The 13,486-nt window shown below is 38.1% G+C and overlaps 1 protein-coding gene across 9 annotated transcripts in view; it reads left to right on the plus strand.

The window, feature by feature from the left end:
- FAM13A (family with sequence similarity 13 member A) overlaps positions 1-13,486 on the plus strand; it is a 417,828-nt gene that overhangs the window by 315,749 nt on the left and 88,593 nt on the right. For 8 of the 9 annotated variants that reach the window (XM_047855783.1, XM_047855780.1, XM_047855782.1 and 5 more), the window contains one exon: positions 13,009-13,050. The exons of the other annotated variant lie outside the window; for it this stretch is intronic. In XM_047855783.1, coding sequence (XP_047711739.1) covers positions 13,009-13,050 — 42 coding nt within the window. The remainder of the gene's footprint in view (positions 1-13,008; positions 13,051-13,486) is intronic. 9 annotated transcript variants of the gene reach the window in all.

Genomic DNA, 13,486 nt, shown 5'->3' on the forward strand with positions numbered 1-13,486 from the left:
ACAATTCACTTCAAATGGCTCAAAGATGGGATCTTACTACGTATCTATTGAGTCGTTAAGACTGTCTGCATTATTTCTGAAGATACTAAAATATCTATATGTACTTCTTATACTGAATGATAAAACTCAGTACACTCTATAGCACTGTATAGATATTCTTGCCATTTGACAAAGTTCCCCAAAAGAAGTAAAATCATATCCGAGGTAAGATGGGAAACCATATTAAGTTAAGAAATGAAATAAGTTTTCTTGAGGTGCCTCACTGGCTCAGTTGGTACAGCATATGATTCTTGATCTTGAGCCTTGCATAGAATTTTGTTTTCTCAGGTGACTAAATTTACCTTCTGTCACTAATGAGATAGTATGTTTTATCAGATTCCAGGCTTTACTTATACCTCAGGCTCTTTGTATGATTTATATCCTATTGGACTTTTTTCCTTACATATTGTGGATCTTTAGGTAGGATCTCTACTTTATGTATAGAAAGATTTTGACAGGCTAAGAAACAAATCTTAACCCTGAGTCTTATGTCTATGAAAAAACTCTCAACTTTCACAACAGTATTTTGATTTGCTTGATTAACTTTCCAATAACCACTAAGTCAGTTTATATCCTCAAAGAATGATGATGGGAGATGAAGTCAGGAACTGATGATTAATCTAAACTAATGTACCTGCTTTCATGTGTTAGCATCCTCTTGTTTCCCTGGTTTATTTACCAAAGTGGGAAACTGAGATTAAGAAAGTTTACATGATTCTCTTGTTCATTACTCCGTCTCTCAGATTATGGTATTCAGTGTCTGTTACTGATTACTTATTTTATGATGGTGAAATACCTTGCAATTCCAAATTGCAATGGCCTTTTTAAGAATTTGCATGGCCCCAGGTTTCATTAACAGGTTAGTAGTGGCCCAGCATGGGAAAATTTCACTGAAACTTCTTATCAGCAGAATTCATCTGGTCTGACCAAGCATTGGTAGTTAGAATAACCTTTTGCAAACAAGAAAACATGGGTAATATGGGGATGATGCAGGAGTTAACCAGAAAACACACCAGCTAATGGTAGTCCTGCTTGTGCATCTTGTGTGTAATGTTAGAGAGCCCTCTACTGCTTGTGGTGGTGACACCACCAGTTACCTTATCTGTAAGCCAATATTCTTTCTAGCTTGTTGATACTTGGATAGCACTCCGTGCTTGTCCCCTAATCCCTCCATAGACACAGTCTAAGAGGGAGTTAAAAGATGCCTCACTTCAAACCCAAGTTAACCCTTATGGGTTTGTGTATCTAAACTTAGATTTCATCACTGATCTAGTCTATACTTGGTAGTAACAAGAAGTCACTGAGAATAATTAAGACCTCTGTGAGTCCTCTCATTGGATGGTTACAGTGTCTCTGAGTCTAAATATTTGCTAATTACTCCAAATTAAGAGGATATTATGAACTAAGATGGGGATGTTTTAAAATTTTACAGAGATCACCCTGTCTAAACCATGGAAGAATTAGAGGTGTTGAGTAGTCAGTGCAAAGCAGTGGGGAAAGCAGCAGAAAGGTAGTAAACTTGCTATCAAATAAACATGTGCAGAGACTGACAGCTAGCTAGCCATGTGAATTTGATCAGGTCATCTTCCTCATCTATAAAATGGGATGATAATGATTCATATACTTACATATGGGGGCAATTTTAGAGTTAAAGAATATGATAGTTCTTCCTAAATGACAAAACTACTCAGACATGAAGAGTAGTAGTATATTGCTTTTCTCTTGGGTTTTTTTTTTTTTATTCTTCAGTACCTTTCAATTTTTTGAATGCAAGACTTCTTAACACAGGTAAGGTGAGGCTCTAGCACTGCATTCCATTTCATTGGATGAATATTGGAAAGTGGCTTAAAGAATGGTTTGCAGGAAGTGTCATTACAAATACTCTGGAATCAAATCTCTTGAAACTCTCAAAACATTCTGCCCTGTTTTTTCCTATGACCCTTATATATTTATGTGATGATCAGAATGAGTTGCCAAGAAATAGTTTGTACTGTATAAAACCTCTTAAAAGGACTATTTATTCTTTAAGAAGAACTGGAAATAACTTTTTTTAAAAAGCTTTATTGAGATATAATTCACATAACCATGTAATTCACCTATATAAAGTATATAATTCAATGATTTTTTAGTACATTCACAAGATTGTACAACCTTCACTACAAGCAATTTTAGAATATCTTCATCACCCAAAAGAAACCCTGTACATTTCAGCTGTCAATCCCCATTGTGAGCTAAATGTGTTCCCCCAAAATTCACATGTTGAAGCTTTAATCCCCAGTGTGATGATATTTGGAGATGGGACCCTTTGAGAGGTAATGATGTTTGAATGAGGCCATGGAGGTGGTGCTCCCATGATAGGATTGGTGTCCTTATAAGGAGATAAGGGGTCTAGAGTGCTCACTCTTCCCCAACCCCCACCCCCACCATCAGTGGATATAGTAAGAAGGTGGTAGCCGGCAAGCCAGGGAGAGCTCTCACCACAACCTGATCTTGCTAGCATCCTGATCTTAGACTTCCAATCACTGGAACTGTGAGAAGTAAATGTTTCTACTGTTTAAGCCATCCAATCTATGGTATCTCGTTAGAACAGCCCAAACTGACTAAAACAACCCTCAATATCCCTATAATCCCCCATCCCAACTCTAGGCAACCACTAATCTACTTTCTGTCTCTAAACATTTGCCTCTTCTGGACACTACATTATAACACTTGGGCAGGTTGTCACAGAGCCACATGTGGAAACTAAATTCTCGCATAAGAATGGCATGTTAATGGGAAATAGTGGGGAGATGAATGGTAAAAAAAAAAAAAAAAAACACAAAAAAAAACACACACACACACAAAGTATTAGGAAGCCCAGCAAGTTGACTTTCAAAATTAAGATACCTAGGTAAAGAAATAAAAATACTGGGCAGTGGGGGAGAGGAGAGACACACGATACATTTGATAAAACCTTTAAGGTTGTGGTCAGGAAATCATGTATCTTCTCATCAACTGTAAGAATAAAAATCAATAAAAGCAAAGAACTGAACTGCTTTACTCAGATTATATTGAAGGGAATAAAAACGGCCAGAAAAAGTTAAGGGCTTAGAAAGAGCTTAGTATGATACATGAGTATTTTGCTGTCAGCAAAATGATCATGGAAAGAACTATAACTTCACTGTCTAGATTAAAATAGCCCCTGAAATCAAGATTAGGAACTAACAGCCAGCCAGGGTGGACCATTGATACACCGTGTAGTATTTTTATAAATGACTCCTTCACTTTCAGTTCCTTGACTTAGCAAAAACTCCAACGCCTGCCTGTCCCGGGTGCCCCTGCCTAGATGCACCTGCCGCGTCTGGAGAGCTGTACTTGCTCCATGCTGCCTCCTTCCTTTGCACACTCTCTTCCCTTGTGGAAGAATTCTCCTGTTTCTGACCTTTCTCCTAATAATGCCTACATGACCCTAATCTAACAGACTGCATAGTGCTTGAGCGTAAGGTCTGGTGCCCTGGTTTCCACAGACGTGGACTCTAATCTCAGCCCTGCCTGGCTCTGTGGCCTCCAGCTGGTGAATTACCCTCTTGAAGACTTGTTTTTCTGATCTGAAAAAAATCCAGTTAGTGATACCTCTCTCCAAGTGTGTCTTTGAGGATCAAATGAGAAAATGGATGTGAAGCTCTTAGCCCAAAGCCTTGACTTATTGAGGTAAAGCCCTCAATACATGGTAGCCATGTATCCTTTCTTCCTAATCATTATCAACTGTCAGGTTTCTGTTTCTCCCTGGTCTATAAATTCTGTGAGGATTTGGACCATATCCTATTAGCCTGTGTATCTGCAGCATCTATCATAGGCTCTGAGGCATAATAGCCACTCAGAACATGCTGAACGAGCTCTTGCATGTAGTGATGGAAGATCACAAAGCTGAAGGGAAGGTAGACTTCAAGCCTTCATACATTAGCCAGTTCCTCATCATCCTAAAAACCAATGTAAGAATCATGATAGAGTAGGAACAAGTCAGTGACTTCGTTTACTGTGTAAAACCCTCCTCTGGCAGAGGAAGGAAGATGACAGGATAATTTGCATTGCTTTCTGCATATTTTTGTCTCCCTCAAGAAACCCACATTCAGACTCAACAGTTTGGGAAGTTAAGATCTTTTAAATAAAAACTATATCAACAAACCATCAATGTTATAATGGTAATTATTTTTAAAAGTTAGTAAAAATTATTTGCTATTTCCTTCCTCTGTTCTGCAGGTATCCTCATATTCTTTTACTTTGTTGAACTAAAGATCAGAAAATATTTTAACTTACTTATTAACATTCTAAAAGTATTTTCTCATCAACTCATATCAACTCCCCCGTAAAGTTACTGTTTTAGCATTCTCAATAATTGCCTCCCCAAGGCAATCCATGATAAACCTCACTTTTCTGAACAAAGCTCTCAGAGACAAGTGAAAGCTTCCAACTGCCTCGAAAATAGTTTGGTGACTAAACCAAAAAAATTTTTAAGCCCCAAACAACCTTTGGGTCTGCAGTGAAGTGAAATAATTTTCTTTTCCTGCTCTCAAGCCAGAACAAACAGATACAGTGTGTGGCAAGGCCGTATTACCTTGCCTGAACATATCCTTTTCTGGGCTCACTGAACACCACAGAAAGTACGGCATTTACATTGCTGGCATAGTGGCAGAACTCCCACCTCATTGTGCAGTGGAAGGAAAGAAAATAATTTCATGTGTCTCGGGATGGGAGAGAAAGCCTGTGGCATAGTTGTGATTTCATTAAGTTTTGAATAGAAGAGAACAAGAGCACTTAAGATAATCTACATGCTCATGTCTGAAAATGCTTCTAGACAGCCCAATTCATTTTACAAATAATAAATGAATTATTACTATTTAAACAGTGTATGTTTTCAAAATATTACATCAAACTGGTAGCGTTAGCGCTCAGCAAAGTCTTGGTGATGCTGATTTTACTCAGCCATTTACTGAGCACTGGAGTGTTCTAGGTACCTTGCTAGATGCTGGTAGTGGTACAGAGATAAAGACAAATCCAGGAGGTGAGGCAAGCATCTGAACTCATGAATTCTGGTGTTGTGTTGCTCGTTTATAGCTATGAACAGTGTATCAGAGCCTGCAGAAAGAGGCGGCTCCCTCTCCAGGGTGCTGGAGATGACTTTCCAGATTAAATGACACTTGAGCTGAAAGACGAAATATTTACCCAGGCTGAGAGAGGTGGAAGAAACATTTAAGGCAGAGGGAACAGCACGTACAAACAGGAGGAGTTACAAAAGTGTAGTGACTGGTCTACAGTGGTATGTTGGATGGACCTAGATTGGGAGGGACCTTCAGTGCCAGGTTTAGACATTTGGATTTTACTTCAAGGCAATGGGGAAGTGGGAAAGGCTTTTAAATTAGGAGGATGAACCTGCTGGAATATGAAGGATAAACTGGTGTGAATGGCAGGGAAACTGTACTGACCCTGGGAAAGACGAAGGCAGTGGTAATGGAAAGATCAAGTTCAAGACACTTGTCTTTTTTTCTTTAGGTAGAATCAGCACAATTTGAGGATTGACCAGTTGTGAGTTTGAGGGATAAACTTCTTTAAGGAGAGCAGTTGGCTTGTTAACATGACTTCAGTATTATAAAAGGAATTCCTTTCTGTGACTTCAAAACATTTCTCTGGGCAAAATCCCCTATGAAGTGCAGGGTGAGCATCTTGGCATGTCGGTCAGTCAGCAGGTAGTTATCTTCACTTCTGACATTCTGACTGTCAGAAGGGACACGATAGAAGTAGAGAAAGGAACCCTCCCTCTCCCTAATGAGAAGCTCTTCCCCGATGTGTGCACACCCTCACTCCCCTCAAATCTCTGAATTATATTCATTAGAAAGGCATCCAGAGATAGAAGTAGTTGGGGATATGGAACTGAAAAAAAAATGACATGTTCCTTAGTTCCCTCCAAGTATGTTTTTTGAATCTAAAAGAATGTGGGTTGATAAAGAATGCCATCGTCATGAAATCAGGAGGAATCCAAAGAGATCACGTGTCCCTGAGTCTCACTCTTGACACCATCCTGTGGTTCAACAAGGAAAAGAATATTTAAAAGAGACTTGGAGGGGCGCCTGGGTGGCTCAGTCGGTTAAGCGGCCGACTTCGGCTCAGGTCATGATCTCACGGTCCGTGAGTTCAAGCCCTGCGTCGGGCTCTGTGCTGACAGCTCAGAGCCTGGAGCCTGCTTCAGATTCTGTGTCTCCCTCTCTCTGACCCTCCCCCGTTCGTGCTCTGTCTCTGTCTCAAAAAATAAATAAACGTTAAAAAAAAAAAAAAGAAAAAAAAAGAAAAGAGACTTGGAAGTACCCAAGGCTTTCTAGAACTATGTTGTCATGCCCACTGCTGGGTTTATCTGGGACCACTTCCTCTCTGTGCCTCTCTGCCATCTAGACTGGACAAAATCTGTACTTCTTTGGCCCAGTGCTGGTTGTGGCAATAGAGCAGAGAAAGAACGAGTGTTTTCTTTCTCTCCTGTGGGAACATAGATCTTAATTCAACAACATTCATTATCATTGTATATATCAAGCAAGGGAGAAGTGTAATTATTAGAACACTATTTGTCAACTGTGAGTCATGACTTATTGGTGGTCATAAAATGAATTTAGCAGGTTGTGACTAGTATTTTATATAATTTTACATAAGTAAAATGTAACACAATGGAAATATCAAAAGTAAGGAAATTTCATAAAATGTGTGTCCATTTTGTGTGTGTGTATAATGACGTAAAATGTGTTTCTAACTGGATCATAACCAGAGGTTTCTTTTAAATATTGTCTCTGGACTACTTATTGAAGATAGTTCATTTGAATGAGAGGTTAGTACAGGCCTGGAAATTAAATCCCCATTTCAGTGTTGGAAATAAATTCTAGTCTGAGCGTGTCTACAAAGGAATTTTGAGACACAAACTTTTTGTAAGATGAAGACACTTTGGTTAAGCAGGTTCTCACTTCTGAATTTAGGGAAAAAACATTTAGTAGATTTATTAGTTTCCTAGGGCTTCTATAGCAAAGTACCACTAACAGGGAGGCTTGAAATGAGAGAAATTTATTGCCTCACTGTTCAGGAGGCCAGAAGTTCCAATTCAATGTTGGCAAAGCCATGTGCTCACTGAAGGATCTGGAGACAGATCTGTTCCAGCCCTGTCTCCTGGCTTCTAGGAGTTCCTTGGCTTAATGGCAGATACAGTTTCATCTTCATACGGCATTCTCCCGGTACATGTCTGTCTTTGTGTCCAAATTTCCCCTTTGTACCAGAACTCCAGTTATACTGAATTAGGTCCCCCTCAAATGATTTCTTTTTCTCTTGTCTTTTTTGAGAGAGAGAGAGCATAAGCAGAGGAGGGGCAGAGAGAAAAGGGGACAGAGGATCCCAAGTGGGCCCTGCACTGACAGCAGCAAGCCCCATGCAGGGCTCAAACTCACAAACTGAAATCGTGACCTGAGCCCAACTTGGACGCTCAACCAACTGAGTCACTCAGGTGCCCTAGAGATTTCATTTTAACTCCATCACCTCTGTAAAGACTCTGTTTCCAAATAAGGTCACATGTTGAGGTACTGGGGTTAGTGCTTCCACATATCTTTCTGAAGGGACACAATTCAACCCCTAACCAGTATATTTCAAATTTCCACTAGGCGATTGAGAAAAAACTTCTAAATTTTTGGGTGTCTTTTTGTTTTGTCTGTTTATTTTGCTTCCAAAATAATACCTCTTTGTGTTGGCCAGAAATTCCTGTTGTCCTATGAATATTAACAGCTTCAGCTCTTTGCATTTACCCTTTGGTCAGGAAAATCAATTTGCTCTTGAACTTCAAAAATTTGTTTTTAATTCTACTGGCCACGTGTTGTGTTCTTAATCACAAAATGCAAATAATAAAACTAACCAAAACTGTTTGGGTTTATAATACTTACAAAACTTACAAAGAAGTATATACGTACATCTACAAAAATATCCCCCCAAAATTACAGCTGCAAACTCTTAGCTATGAACCAATCTGAAAACATCTACATTTGTTTCCCAAAAAGAACAGAGAGATTGTTGTGGCTTTTTTTCCATATTCCTGAATGAGGCCAAACCAAAAATCTGAGGACAACACCAGCTGTTACATCACTCTCCACTTGGAGTAGTACATGGTTAATGCCTGGCACTGGGGACAAATTGAAAATGCTCAAGTGTGACGCTTTAGGTTTTGCAGAGGAAGGAAGGAAAAAAAATCTGCTAACTTCACTCACCTCATCATTCTCTAAGAAAATTCGTCTAAGAAAACTTAGCACATTCTGCTGCAACATGAGGGAAAAACCTGAATTCCAGAAAAAATGTTTACTTAATATTTTTAATTGTATCTTTTATTACTCCCTCACTTGGTCTCTCCCTTTTGCTCTGTTTTGTTGTTTTTGTTTTGTTTTGTTGCTTTGTCATTTGTTTTGTTGTTTGATGGTTTTGTTGTTTGATGGTTTTCCTAGATTCTTCAATGAATGGAACTTAATCCTTAGCATTTACCTGTTTTTCATACTCCTCAGTACTCAAGGAACACTTGCAAACTATTTCTTTTAGATCAAATCACTCGAAAATTTAAAGTGTGTAGCTAAATATGCAGATGATGTTCATTTTTTTGGTAGCCAGCCAACCAGTTAGACAGTTGGACTAGTTGGAGCATTTATTGAGATAACTCAAAAGGTAATTGATTGGAACAGTGGTTTGATCCAGCAGAGGAAGTTCCATTTTGAATACCACACTCGGGATTCTCCCAATAGCGTTGTTTTTTTTCTCAGACACAGAAAATGCCATACATTTTGTGATATCTGTTAGCTTTCCATGTAATTAAATTGATAGGCATTGTATTCATTGGCCTCACATTAGAAATTAGCACAGCTCGTGAAGAAACTGTAAGTCTAGCTCTCATTCATTTATGTGCATTTACTAGTGTTGAGCCATATAAGTAAGTTCGATTAGGACCCACTAAAAACATAATATCTGTTATTGCCCTTCACAGTTGTAGCTTCCTCGATTTGGACTGTTACTTGGGTCTGTTTAATCAGTGTTCTTCCCAGAGACAGTTGTTTTGAGAGAATAGATCACCATGTGTCTGAGGACGTCAGGCACCTGATTGCCTGGCATACATGAGGTGGCTGCCCAAATCTCTCAATGTATGTTTGAATTTTAAAGAGAAAACAAAGGGAAACTAATTGGCTGCTTAAACTTGGCCATTATTCAGGGTTAGCAAACAGGAAATAATTAAAACCTGGAGTTTATGTTAGTAACCAAGGAGGAAACTAAATGAATTCCAATTTGTTAGAATTTGTCATTGGTTTACTTTTATGGCACACACTCCCTTTTTCATTTGCGGTACTTGTTCTTATTTTTAAAAAATTAAAAATGAGTCAGAAATAATTCTCAATTTAAAATTTAGGCCAAGGGTCGCCTGGATGGCCCAGTTGGTTAAAGTGTCCGACTTTGGCTCAGGTCATGATCTCACAGTTTGTGAGTTTGAGCCCCACGTTGGGATCTGTGCTGACAGCTCAGAGCCTGGGGCCTGCTTCAGATTCTGCATCTCCCTCTCTGTCTGCCCTAGTCCCCACCCCACCCCCGCCCCGCCTCAAAAATAAAACATTAAAACAATAAAATAAAATTTAGGCCAAAAACTATGACTCGTTTAATACCATCAGACATGCCTAAGATTGACATAAATCCAGAAACAGGCATAAATAACCTCTATAAGTAGACATTTGGGGACTGTAACAATAACAAAATAGCCATTTTGTACCAATGTAGAAATGGTGATTTTTTTTCAAATGTCTTATGTTCTGATATGTAAATTGTATGGAAAAGTTTGTTTTCTCAGTTATGTTTGGAAGAATTCTCCTTAGCCATTTTTGCTTAAAATTGCCTTTAAACCAGTGCATTAAATTGATTTTTAGAATTAATTGACTTAATTTGAAATCAGTGCTTCAGTTGTTTTAGAATCTATACCTTTGTCAAGATTACATTACTAAACCCAAGGAAAAGGTACTTTTATGAAAAGGAAAAGAGAAATATGCTAATTATCAAAATTGATTTATTTTCATTTTCGTTTTGAATTATATTGTTGTCCTTGAGTACTGTATGTGGATTTCTGCCCTGTTGACCACTGCTGACTGAAGAAATCTAATACTAAGCCTGTTTTATTTTATTTAAATTTCAGTAGTTTTACATTTTCTTTTTTGGAACGTGTAAAATTAGTTAAACTTTAGGGACATATCCAAATTAAGAGTTTCTCATTTTGTCTTTCATGGACAACTTTACTTTGTTTTGTAGGCTGTAGGCTGATGCAGCCTGACAAATATTTGCTTATGATTAAAAACTTGTGTTTCTATCAGGAGATATTCTTATGCTGCCAGAGTACACTTCAATAATATAATCACTTTATACATGCTATCAGTCGTCATGCATTGTGGACCGACTAAGTCTGGTGTAGAGTCACTAGAATCTTTATGATGAGATATAAAGTCCACAAGATCTTGCTGAGGACTGCTGGAATGCAGACTGGCTGTCACATCAATTTTCTTCACCTATTCATCCCACCATATTCTGATAGGTTAAAACTGAAGGGAAGATGGTAAACAACGAAAATGGACTAACATGTAATATAGTAATTTACACATCACTAGCTGTGTGACCCGCATATGTTATGTTGCCCACTCTGAGCCCACTTTCTTCAGGTTGAGAGGCAAGTGCCAGGGAGGGTTTGGAGGAGGATTTACATGAGATAATTAATGTTAGAGCACCTGGTGGCACCTGGTTAATGAATAAATATGTCAGAAAAAAATGTGAAGGCAGAAAGGTTTGATTTTGATTGCCTCCGCTACGAAGAAATTTAGCACACACACAAAATAAACATTAGCCAAAACATGTAAACAGCTGTGTTTAGAACTCTGCACCATCAAAATCATCTAAATTCTAAGGAAACCAACCATATTGCTAATTAAATCTTCACTAACGTACCCTTGTTAATTTTCATTCAATTTTGTTACATGTTAGAGTTCAGGATCTGTTCTGGGCAAAAAAATACTTAGTACGGTGCCCATTTTATAACACATGGAGGCAATTTTCCTATAATAACAAAACCGTTACGGATTTTTAGTTGCAGCCTTTTTGCATAGTGTTGCTCATAATTAGTACTTTTTGATCATGAATCCTTGATTTGGGAACAACCCAATTCCAGCATTTTTTGTAATTTGTTAAGTGCTTTCAAGGAATATTTTGAAGCTAATATGTAAGCTCCTTGTATCAGTTTGGCTTAAAGTAGTCCCCTCTTGTAATAGCACAGCTCCAGGTGGCTTCTTTCCCAAGACACCTGGACATTTCCCACATGTTACCTCTAACTCTTCAGCTGCACAGCCTGACTCTACAAGCTTTGCCCTCAATCCACCCACATTAGAGTCCATAATAAAGCTGATCCATCACTTACCCTTCACTTAGAAAGAATTGGCACAAGTGATCACAAACATTAAAATCTTTGGCAACATAAACATTAGAACAGCTAAGCTGTAATGAAATTGGAAACCAAAATCATGAAAGAATGAGAAATAGTATGTCTTAGTTTGTGTGCTTTCAACTAAAATGTTAAGACCTTTGGAGGACAGCTGTGTTTGTGTGTATGTGTGTTACAGTATAACTTTGTCATAAGATTTTGCCAATATATTACCGACTGAAGCAAACTTTTTTCATCAATGTTGCTTAAGAAAATAAAAAATAAGCTGAGAGAGAAAGCTGAGATTACCTAGTTGCTTCCCCTAAGGTGGTGTGCACCCCATGTGGTATACAAGATTAGCCATAGGAGTACAGGAGAAAATTTTAGAGCTTCTTTTTAATGTTAACAGTTTCTATTTCTACTTTTATCTGTTTAATTCATGCACATAATTAATAGAGGTAGATACTTAGTCATATATTGAGGGGAGTGGCTGCTCAAAAGCAGATTTCATGAATGCATAATCAAAAAGGTTCAAAGATCACTCCAGCAGACACTAAGGGAGAGAGACTGACTCATTCTTTGCCTTGAAGTCATTTATCAGAAGAAAAACACATATTAAAGGGAAAACTATTGTATATATTTTACATTTTTTTTTCAACGTTTTATTTATTTTTGGGACAGAGAGAGACAGAGCATGAACGGGGGAGGGGCAGAGAGAGAGGGAGACACAGAATCGGAAACAGGCTCCAGGCTCTGAGCCATCAGCCCAGAGCCTGACGCGGGGCTCGAACTCACGGACCGCCAGATCGTGACCTGGCTGAAGTCGGATGCTTAACCGACTGCGCCACCCAGGCGCCCCTATATTTTACATTTTTAAAAATACCTTTGCATTAAGTTTTATATTGCTTCTATGTTGTTTGAATAATGTCAACTATTTCTATAATTTCATCTATGTCCTTACGTGTTATCCATACTCATTAATACTTAAAGTAACTGCCAAAAACAAAGTTCAAGAGTGTTGTTTACTGATGTGCCTCTCATTGCTAGGGCATCATTCCTGAAGTGGCTCACATTTAACAGGGATATTTTGTTGGCTGCTTCTTACTTTCATCATTGTGGTAATGAGCTATAATTAACTTTATTGAGGTAATTGAGTATGTATGCAATCATTTTAAGAGTTTATGTATAATATATAGAACTTGGATTGGGCTTGTAGAAATAAGGTAGTAAAAAGCTTCCTCTTGAAAGTGTGATGTGAATTACTTTTGCCTTAGGCTAATCTTGAAAGAAACCTCTCTTGATGGTCTCCCATGAAGAAGTAATTGACCTTGGCTAGGTCCAAGGTAGAGTATGTTTCATTAACCTTGTTCCTTTGTGAGATTAGCTCTAATGTGTCAAAATAAAATTTCTGACAGGCAGAACAGAATTTTAGTAAAATTGACATGTTAAAATATTAACAGAAATTAATTCAGAATTTATTTTCCTTTTAGTTCGCAGGAGGATGAAAGACCTATGTCACCTTTCTATTTGAGGTATTTATTTGATTTTTGTTGTTCTGTTACAGGGAATGGAGGAGGGGTGAGGTTCCTTTGAGTTTATTTGCCCATTTTAATGCTTTTCAATAGAATGTTCTACACTATGGCCAAACTAAGCTTATTAGAACTCTTCATCATATTGTTCATGCTGTGTTTTTCTTCTCTTTGGTTTAAGAAATCTTAAATTAACAGAGCTGAAAAGATTAAGATATTTTGTTTTAAATCCAGAAATGCCAAGGTAGCCATTTTAATTTCAGAAACCTCCTGATGATTAGGCCGTTACCTGTGTCTTAAAAATTTCTATTCTATACATATATGCAGATGGGGGAGGGGTGTGAGCACAAGGCTCATTGGCTGAAAAAGTCTTCGGCTATGTTAAGTGTGAAAGTAAGTATTCAGTGAGTTGATGGAATTTAGGGCTATTTGCTAAAGC

This window comes from Prionailurus viverrinus, chromosome B1 (assembly GCF_022837055.1).
Source record: "Prionailurus viverrinus isolate Anna chromosome B1, UM_Priviv_1.0, whole genome shotgun sequence".
NCBI classification, from domain to species: Eukaryota; Metazoa; Chordata; class Mammalia; order Carnivora; family Felidae; genus Prionailurus; species Prionailurus viverrinus.